The sequence below is a fragment of the Topomyia yanbarensis genome, chromosome 2 (assembly GCF_030247195.1).
Source record: "Topomyia yanbarensis strain Yona2022 chromosome 2, ASM3024719v1, whole genome shotgun sequence".
In the NCBI taxonomy this organism is placed as follows: domain Eukaryota; kingdom Metazoa; phylum Arthropoda; class Insecta; order Diptera; family Culicidae; genus Topomyia; species Topomyia yanbarensis.
The window spans coordinates 219,852,069-219,862,001 of record NC_080671.1 but is presented as its reverse complement, the minus strand read 5'-3'; the positions used below and the strand labels follow the sequence as shown (position 1 = coordinate 219,862,001).

At 42.1% G+C, this 9,933-nt stretch overlaps 1 protein-coding gene and 1 long non-coding RNA gene across 2 annotated transcripts; one reads left to right on the top strand and one right to left on the bottom strand.

Moving 5' to 3' along the window:
* The first annotated feature begins 286 nt into the window (after positions 1 to 286).
* On the top strand, positions 287 to 7,399 carry LOC131680082 (uncharacterized). The gene is made up of 4 exons (XM_058960804.1): positions 287 to 402; positions 454 to 874; positions 7,285 to 7,341; positions 7,394 to 7,399. The coding sequence occupies exons 1-4, from the start codon at positions 287 to 289 to the stop codon at positions 7,397 to 7,399; spliced, it is 600 nt and encodes a 199-aa protein (XP_058816787.1).
* A 683-nt stretch (positions 7,400 to 8,082) lies between these two features.
* Positions 8,083 to 9,236, bottom strand: LOC131678882 (uncharacterized). Its single transcript, XR_009303752.1, has 3 exons — positions 9,040 to 9,236; positions 8,588 to 8,968; positions 8,083 to 8,524 (listed from the first exon to the last, which is right to left on the bottom strand). It is a non-coding gene; the product is annotated as an uncharacterized LOC131678882 (long non-coding RNA).
* Positions 9,237 to 9,933: the final 697 nt, after the last annotated feature.

Below are 9,933 nucleotides of genomic sequence, written 5' to 3'. Positions count from 1 at the left end.
AGTTGGAGTTCACCCAAAGTACCGTGAAGCAGCTCTTAACCCTGACACATGGCCGCAAGGCATATTGTTCAGGGAATTTGAGGATAGCCGTACCCAGAACATTTGGTGCCCACCGACTGATTTTCCTACGCCTTCGGAAGTCGCATGTATTCCGCTAAGTCAACCCGGCCCATCAACCCTACAGAGGACTCCGCAACGATTGGCAATGCCACTATACCAAGCTACACCGCCATTGTGAAGGAGTGTCGACGCTGATCGCATACTGGGACGCAATGCAGTTGGTACAATGGAAGCCCTCGATCTCCCCGCTACAGTCGAGCCCTTGCAGCCAGCGTTCAGCAGTCGTCCCGGTCCTGTATGTGTGGGTGGAGAAGGGGTCTTCCAAGCCGCCTTTCTCGGCAAGTATTATACAAATTGTAACGATACAACGGTTAAACCGATTCACGCTTCTAGTTCATCGTCCAACACTCGCCGTAAGCTACTACCGTCCCGTTCCTGCTCTCCGCATCGCTCCATCGGGGTTCAACGCATACTGGGACGCACCGCAGTTGGCACTATGGAAGCCCTCGAGCCCCCCGCCACAGTCGAGCAATTGCAGCCAGCGATCATCAGTCGTCCCGGTCCTGTGTGTGGGATGGGTGAAAGGGTCTTCCAACCCGCCACAAATGGCAAGTATACATCTGATCCGAACACTTCAAGCGCTGATGTATTCTTCGCTTCCAGTAATTTGCCTTTTGCTCTAACATCTTGTGACGAGATGTCAACTATTTCTGTCGCCGATGATGATCGCTGCATTCTGGAGCGCGATGCAGTTGATTCGCCCTCTGCAGAACCTGATCCGTCATCCAATAACATCGAGATTTACTACCAGAATGTTGGTGGCTTAAATTCATCAACGGACAGCTATTTGCTCGCGACCACGGGCTGCTGTTATGACGTCATCGCCTTAACCGAGACGTGGCTCAACAACCGTACTCTGTCTCACCAGGTCTTTGGTTCAACATTTGATGTCTTCCGCTGTGATCGCAATGCCCTCAACAGCCGCAAGACATCAGGTGGTGGTGTACTCATCGCCGTTCGCCATGGTATAAAAGCCCGAGTGATCAACGATGAGCGGTGGGAGAGCTCCGAGCAAGTGTGGATATCAGTGAAACTTGCCGATCGCAATCTCTTCCTGTGTGTCGTGTATTTTCCACCTGACCGAATTCGTGATTACAGCCTGATCGATGTACATCTTTCCTCCGTTTCTTTCATCACCTCGATCGCTGCCCCATCTGATGATATTGTTATACTGGGCGACTTTAACTTACCTGGCTTGACCTGGTGCCCAGCAAGTAACGGATTTCTACGATTGGATATCGAAAAATCTGTGCTTATCAACAATGCCAGTTGTATCTTGGACAACTACAGTAGCGCAACTCTTCGGCAAATTAATAATATCATCAACGAGAACGGACGTACATTGGACCTCTGCTTTGTAAGTGCCCGGGACTACGCTCCGTACTGCTGCGCCGCTCCGACACCTTTAGTCCAGCATGTGCGCCATCATCCCCCACTACATCTTGTACTCGCTGGTAACCTAGGAGTGAGTTTTGAAGACGTCTCAAGCTCTATCGTCTACGATTTTAAAAACGCTGACTACGACAGCATCGTTAACACGCTGTTGGATATAAATTGGGACGAAAATCTTAACAATGATGACGCGAACGAAGCAGCGATGACGTTTTCTAATATTCTTAACTACCTAATCGACCGTCATGTGCCAAAACGAACAGTCAGCACAAATCAACACCCTCCCTGGCAATCAACAGTGCTTAGACGATTAAAAACTGCCAAACGAGCCGCATTTAAAAAGTTCTCGAAGCATAAGACACTTGCATTACGAAACCACTACTTTCAACTCAACCACGAATACAAACAGCAAAGCAGACGTGCCTTTTTTAGATATCAGCGAAACGTCGAACGTCAACTGAAATCCAAGCCCAAGTCGTTTTGGAAATATGTGAACGAGCAGCGAAAAGAATCCGGGTTACCATCTTGTATGTCATTAAATGGAGTTTTAGGCACCGACACTAAGGAAATTTGCCAATTGTTTTCCGACAAATTTTCAAGCGTTTTTTCCGACGAGAACCTTTCCCCACAACAAGTCGCTGCCGCTTCAAATCTAACTCCTTCTCTAGGACGAACCATCAACCGAATTTGTGTCGATAATGCTGCCATTCTTGCAGCAAATTCCAAGCTGAAAGCATCTAGTTCCCCGGGTCCAGATGGCGTTCCTTCGATTTTTGTCAAAAAGTGCATCAGCGGGCTTCTTGAACCACTTCGGCGAGTCTTTGTGCTATCACTCAATACTGGAACATTCCCTTCCTGCTGGAAAGCAGCGCACATGTTTCCAGTTCACAAAAAAGGAAACAAATCGAACATTGACAATTATCGAGGAATCTCGTGTTTAAGTGCAGTATCAAAACTATTCGAGCTGGTTGTCTTAGACCCTCTTTTCTTTCACTGCAAACACTACATTGCAGACGATCAACACGGATTTATGCCTAAACGATCGACAACGACTAACCTGCTCTCGTTCACAACATATGCAATGGATGGATTCGCTGACGGATTGCAAACCGATGCTATTTACATGGATCTATCTGCGGCCTTCGACAAAATCAATCATGATATCGCAATAGCGAAGCTGGACAAACTCGGTATTCATGGACAACTTCTGCGCTGGTTTCGTTCCTACCTCGAAGGAAGGCAGCTCCAAATCAGCATTAAGGACTGTCTATCTACACCATTCTTCGCTACATCCGGCATCCCACAAGGAAGCCATCTCGGTCCAGTGATATTCCTCCTCTACTTTAATGACGTCAACATCAAATTACAAGGACCCCGCCTTTCTTTTGCCGACGACATGAAAATTTTTCAACAAATACGGGATAAAACCGATGCCGAGCTTCTTCAGAGGGAATTGGACAGCTTTAGTACGTGGTGTGATCTAAACAGAATGGTTTTAAACCCGAGCAAATGCTCAATCGTTACGTTCACGCGGAAACGCCATCCGATTCAGTTTAACTACCATCTCTTCGACTCGAGTATTCCAAGACACTCTAACGTCAAGGATCTCGGAGTCATCATGGATTCGGCACTAACGTTCAAACCACATACATCATCCATTGTGGATAAGGCTTCAAGACAGCTTGGGTTCATCTTCCGAATAGCGAAAAACTTTAAGGACGTATACTGTTTAAAATCTCTCTATTGTGCGCTGGTTCGCTCAACACTGGAATATTGTTCTGCTGTTTGGAACCCTTACTACCAGAACGGTGTCGACAGAATCGAGGCCGTCCAACGCCGGTTCATACGCTTTGCACTCCGACATCTTCCTTGGCAAAATAGATTTCAGCTGCCGAGCTACGAAAACCGTTGTCAGTTAATACAGCTCGATACTCTAAGCATCCGGAGGGACTGCTCTCGAGCCCTGTTCGTCTCGGACTTACTGTCTGCCAGGGTGGATTGCCCTACAATCCTCGGACGCCTCGATCTTCAAGCTCGCGTTCGAGCTCTGCGCAATAACTCTCTTCTGCGAGTCCCATTCAGGAGAACTAACTATGGGCGCCAGGGCGCTGTTACCGGACTCCAGCGTGTGTTTAACAGTGTGGCGACGGCGTTTGACTTCAACCTGACAAGGAATTCGATAAAAACTAAAATTATTCGTATTCTGAAATGTAATTAGTTTAAGTAACCACCATTGGGGCCAAGGGGTCTGTTGGTGACGGTACAACAAATAAACAACAAATATAGGCACTAAATCGACAATTTAAATAGTCGGCACATCAAACGAAAGAAGAGCGAAAGGGTGAGTGTATTATCGAAAGTTTATATTTTCTTTTGCTGCATCGATAAAGAAGGAAAAGTTATTTTTAAACGGCTCTATATTAACATTGACAGCCATTAAGATGCTTCTGAACTAGCTCTATTCTGGCACACTAAGTGTGCTTTAATCATCTCTATTGAACTATGAAGCTGTAAAGCATATATTTTGCATGAAAATTTAGAACATATCTAAAGCCATTACGTAATGCTTCGTGGTTACTTGGGCGAGGCCCAAAATCACCGTTTTTTCTCACAATGCACTTTTAGAAGAAAATTCCTTGAACGTGCTATAAAAATACAACAATTATCCATTTAATCACCGGTTAATTAAGGTCAGTCTACCTTCTCATCTCGCCCAGAGTAGAAACTAAAAATCGTTCCGCTATAGATGCACGGCAAAATCCAACTTTTTCATACGTAACCATGTCATGCGGATCAACCGAAAATGGGACGATACTGGTTATACAACCATGGTAGCTTCCTATGCGCGAATTCTACAAAAAAGACACTGCACCACGGAAAATTTTGTGCAAAACCTGCTAAGAACAGCCCACCTATTATAACCAAAAACAGCACACCGTTGTCTTATGCCAAACCACAAACGGCTACAAAACCAATATCTATGGATCTGACACGAACAAATATTCACTCAAAAACAATCACGACCAGTGTCTCTAAGCCAACAACCGGCACCACCAGCAAAGAAGCGAACGTAGAAGAGGACGGATGCGTTTGTCCGTACGCTGGCATTTTTGTTTGACGCTCTATTGCTTTCTTCGAAAATACTTTGAATTAGCTTCTCAATATTTTGTAGTGTATTCCATCAATTCAAGCAATAAAACTCGTTTTTTAACTTGAACACAAAGTAGGCAAATCCTTCAAAAACGTTTTTTTTTAACAAATGTCAACTATCAAATAAAGTTTGCATTTTTATACTTCGATCATATAACAATTTAATAAAGCGAATGATTATAAAGAAATTACTGCAGTGGAGACCCGATTTTATCAGCACCCAATTTTATCAGCCCACGATTTTATCTACCCACGATTTTATCAGCTTTTTGCCCCGATTTTATCAGCTTCATATGAAAATTGATAATTGGTAGTTTTATGGGCTCTAGCAGACGAACCAAGTTGAATTCGAGTAAATCCTTTCTTGGGCATATATTTCTTATCTTGAGATCCGAAAAATGCAAAAATAAAAATGTCATTTTTTTTAAATTTTGCGCTGTCAGACCCCGTTAAGGGGAACTTAAAGAAAATAATCAGAAAAGGTTACGAGGCTATATCTAAGAACTAAATATTTTAAGAACTTCGGTTTATTAAAAAATGTGTCCCGATTTTATCAATGTCCCTATTTTATCAGCTTAAAATTCGCCAAAGGGCTGATAAAAACGGGTCTTCACTCCTTCTTCCGGGTCAAACCGCGGGCCCCCAAATACAACCCGGGCCCCGGGGCAATTGCCCTGGCTGCCTCCCCCTCTCATCGGGCCTGTGTGTATGTGACCAAAAATGTCACTCATTTTTCTCAGAGATGGCTGAACCGATTTTGACAAACTTAGTCTCAAATGAAAGGTGAAACGTTCCCATAAGCTGCTATTGAATTTCTAATGGATCCGACTTCCGGTTCCGGAATAACAGGGTGATGAGTACGAACACGCAGAAAATGTCGATTTTAATAAATTCTGCAATGAATGTATAAAGGTGAAATTTTTTCCAAAATATGACCACAACCGCTTCGATTTGTAGTATTAGGTCACTAACATCCATTCAAAGTCTATTTGGCCACATTGGCCACCATCATCAGTTCCGGAAGCCCCGGCGGAAGTATCTAAATTCAGAATAACAGTCACATCGGTTTCTCGGAGATGGCAAGATCGATTCGACTAAACTTGGCCTCAAATGAATGGTATTGCGTCCCCGTAAATGGCTATTTAATTTCATCCCGATCCGACTTCCGGTTCCGGAGTTACAGGTTGTGGCGTGCGATCACATAGCAAATTGTGATTCAAACCGATACTCCGATGAAAGCAAACAAGGTAAAAATTTCGCTAAAATGTCTCTCAAACAACTTAAATTTGCTGTTCTAGGTCACCGACGGCCAACCAAACTTTCGTTGGCTACATTGACCACCATAGACGGTTCCGGAAGTGCCCTGGAAAAGCGGCCATCTTTTAAAATTAACGAACTCACATCAATTTCCCGGAAATGGTTGGGCCGATTTTCGCAAACTTAGTCCCAAATAATAGCTATATTATCCCCACAGGTGTCTATAAAATTTCACACGGATCGCTTATATGGTTCCGGAAATATACACTGAACCGTCTGATCACATATGAACTTCCCATATAATCCGGAACTCAAAATTTTTTTTCAAAGTGGGGAGCCCATGAAATTTCAGAAATCGAATTCGTATTTTTGATGCCAAACATCTTTAACCCATTCATGCCCATGTTGTTTGTGGACAACAACGTTTTTAAACAGCTATAACTTTTGATTGAGGCTTGATTTTCTCACAAAAACAAGTAAGGCTAATAATTGTGACTATTACCTTTCATTTGAGTATTAACAACTACAAGGATCAGCTCTAGAACTGAAGTTATTGAATTATTTGGATTGGATTCCGATGGTGCGGTGCTGCCAGGGATAGTTTACTTTGACAACGGAAAATGAATTTTTCATATATCTTCGTTATGTTGAAATATTATTGAAAACTGATAAAACTTATCAAATTAGGCTGTCTTTGGCTACGTTTTCCACGAAATTGGACTATTGTAAATATTATATGGGAAATGTATTGAGCATTGGAAGGTAAAAATTGAGCAGCTTCTAGCACTGCGGGGGAAGCACCTATCTTTATGAAAAAGGGCTTTTAGTATTTCTTGACCTCACCGTTTACAAGGAAGAATAGTTTTGAAACTGTACATGCACTAGAAAAAAGTTGGGCATGAAAGGGTTAAAAAACGTCGAGATTTTATTTTATCTCGAAAATTTTTTTGTTAATGAAAATCAACTTTTTGGGACTTAACCGATTTCGCTCCTTTTTTCAATTCAATATTACCGTGGCTGGTTTTTCTTTTGCAAAATTTTAGAACTCGAATAATGTTTTCTTTTCTTATATATAGTTGTCAAGTCATGTATAATAAAATTGTAATATATACATTTGAAAGCCTTTAATAAATATTAGCAACTAAAAATTCTCGTGTTCATGATTGAGATAGGCACAATTACACTGCTAGGTGGATTTAAACAGGTTTTTTTTACTATTTTTGTAAATCTTTGTACACTTTTTAGCACGAAAAAGACGAACAAGCGACAAATTACCTGCCTCGTTGATTTATGATCAACAATCCCGAGCTAGTTAGAGGAAGTAAATATGTAAGTTCGATGAAATCGGTTATTTCTCTCTGGTAGACTATTACAAGTACGCTGAATAGCTTGTGTCCTCCCACCCGTGCCGTGGCAGCCTGGGTAGGTTGGGCAGTTTTAATAGTATTGTTTGTTCTATGCATTTATTTGCTAGGATTGATGATTCTGATTGAAGCACACAAATGCCCTCTGGTTTTTGTTTTGCTTGCTGTTTTTTCCAGGTCTGGGCAGACAAAAAAACTGCAGAATTAACGGCCACTGGCTACGGGTCAAATACGTTGCTCTTGTTCAATGATTTAGAGCAAACTATAATACGCCTCCTTGCACTTGAGAGAACGGTTAATAACAATGGAAAAATTTCGAACAACTAGGAAATTATCTAGCATAAGTAACACTTTTTCGAATCTAGGCTCTGTTTTTGGAACGCCATCATCACACAGTACAACAGTCTCTTGTGACGAAGAACAAAACGAGGATCCAAGCAACCTTGAAGTTAGGCAGCACATGACAATGCAGCTCTTGAAGAACCTGGAACAAGTCATTTAGCAAGGCGTGAAGGAGGATGAGCAACCAAGCGAAATTTCCCGAAAGTTTTCTTCGAAAAGCAAACGGCAAATTGTGTTGAACACCCAGAACCATAAAAGTCATAGAAAAAGTAGAAGTTTGACTTCGAAATGGGGCTACAATTGGTAGTAATGGTGACCAAAACGATCACGCAGTGATTGTCAAAGATGATAGTAGCAACGAATGAATATTTTTACGAATATGGGCGCAGAATATTACTATCTACTTCCTTGATTATTTTATTGAAGACATACATGTTTTAAATAAATATTAGCCGTTTAAGAAAGCTGGAAGTATAACAATTATTTCATATCACAGTCAGTCATCTTTTCTGGTGCATCGTGCTGCTGACACTAGTATTACTGTCGTTCTTGTCTTTGTTGTTGCCACTACTCTCCTCACCCAGCCAGATTTCTTTCCAGTTGGAGCTTTCAAGTTCACAAAGTTGCCTTCCTCCTTCGGGATGGAGGCCGGAGTTTCTTTTTCGGTGAAACTGTCCCTGTTCCACCAGTGGCATCTGAGCCACCACCTCCAAGTGAGAGCGAAGAAGAATTCACCTTATTAGCGACAATCCACTGGGCAGGGACCATCCGGCTTGCCACCGGATTCGGACAGGTATTCGTCGAATTAACGCTCGGTACCACCTTTTGAGCTGGTACTATCTTTATTGCATGCTTCGGGGAACGACAATTGTCACCTTGTACACTACGCTGGAAACGGGCTGTTGAAAGTAAAACAAGAATTGCATAATTTCTTCAACATCAAGTTGTCCACTAAAACTCACCTGCTAACGCCGGAAAGTACCGCTGCACTGGGTTTCTTCATCTCCATTGATTGTCGCAGTCGGTGGTCGATTGGAGACGTGGATAATCGTACTGGTACTTTGTTTGGAGCCCCACCAGCTTAACTTATCTGTTGCTGGTTTCTGTCGCTGTTACTGTCGTTTCTTGGCTAACTAGGTTTTAGCTGCGAGCTGGTGGTAATTTTACTACTAAAGCCCTCATTGATGCTGGTTGATCCTGAACCTTTCCGACCTTCCGACCCGAGGGCGGGGAAGTTCTCTTTTGTCCTGGCCAAACACTCGCTGTCGTATGGAACCATTGTTGGGTCAGCACACCGGATTGACACCGGTTCCTTCGTACATTCTAGACAGCTTGGTGATGTGCTATCCGTGCAAACAAAAATTAAGGTACAATTAGTCATCAAAAAAACAAATGTATAAAGTAAAGCACTTACCTAGGAAGAAATCTTCACTGTCGGTATCAGAGCACAATTCAATACAAAAACAAAGTTTCCTGTAGACATCTTTACGCTAGAAAAAGGAATCGACAGAAGCAGACAATTATGAATAACACGCCATGGTTATTCCGAACATCACCTCACTGTCACTCTCACTTCACGGTGTTCATTTTCATCACTTCACTTTAGGTGACAACGGTAATGGGTAAAAACCTAAGACAAGACGTGACAATCGGCTTCTTATTTTTTCTTCGACATTCTTCTTTTCGTACATTTCCACCCTGTTGACGTCTTCCGAACAGTGTTGCTATTTTTTAATGAAAATGGAGTCTTGTTAATTTATTTTATGCCGGCAATATTTTATACCTTGAATTTACTATATTGATGACGGGCATTGTTTATCCATGTCTGGGGTGTTTAGTATGGTTTGATGAAGCAATTTTTTGAAAAATTTTGGATTATGGTGTTGTTTCTGTCTTACTTTTGTTAAAGTTAATCAACCACGTATACGGTAAATGTATGATAAATACTTGTTTCACTTTGCCGCACAACTTCTGTTAAATTTGGTCATTTTTTCTCTTTTTACGATCGGAATTTTATTTGTCAAAAGTAATGACAATCTTTTCCTATAAATATAGCAACACTGCCAAACATCATTTCGCTATCTCTGCAGTAACAGTTTGTACGGTGCAAAAAGTCAGAATCAACCTATCAGGAGCTGAACCATTCTGACGTAAAATTGTAACAAAAACGCCCCCCCCCTATTGTCACGTCTTGTCTTAGGTAAAAACAAGGGAAGTGACGTGTAGGTGAACGTGTAAGTGAGAATGGTAATAAGGGCCTATGAAGGAGTTTAACATTGGTATTAATTGGGTCTCGGTTTCCAGCTGA

Coding starts and splice junctions, on each gene's coding strand:
- LOC131680082 (XM_058960804.1), top strand. CDS start 287: ATGGAAGCCCTCGATCTCCCCGCTACAGTCGAGCCCTTGCAGCCAGCG. Junction 403..453: donor CAAGCCGCCTTTCTCGGCAA/GTATTATACAAA, acceptor TCACGCTTCTAG/TTCATCGTCCAACACTCGCC. Junction 875..7,284: donor TCGAGATTTACTACCAGAAT/GTTGGTGGCTTA, acceptor TCTCTCTGGTAG/ACTATTACAAGTACGCTGAA.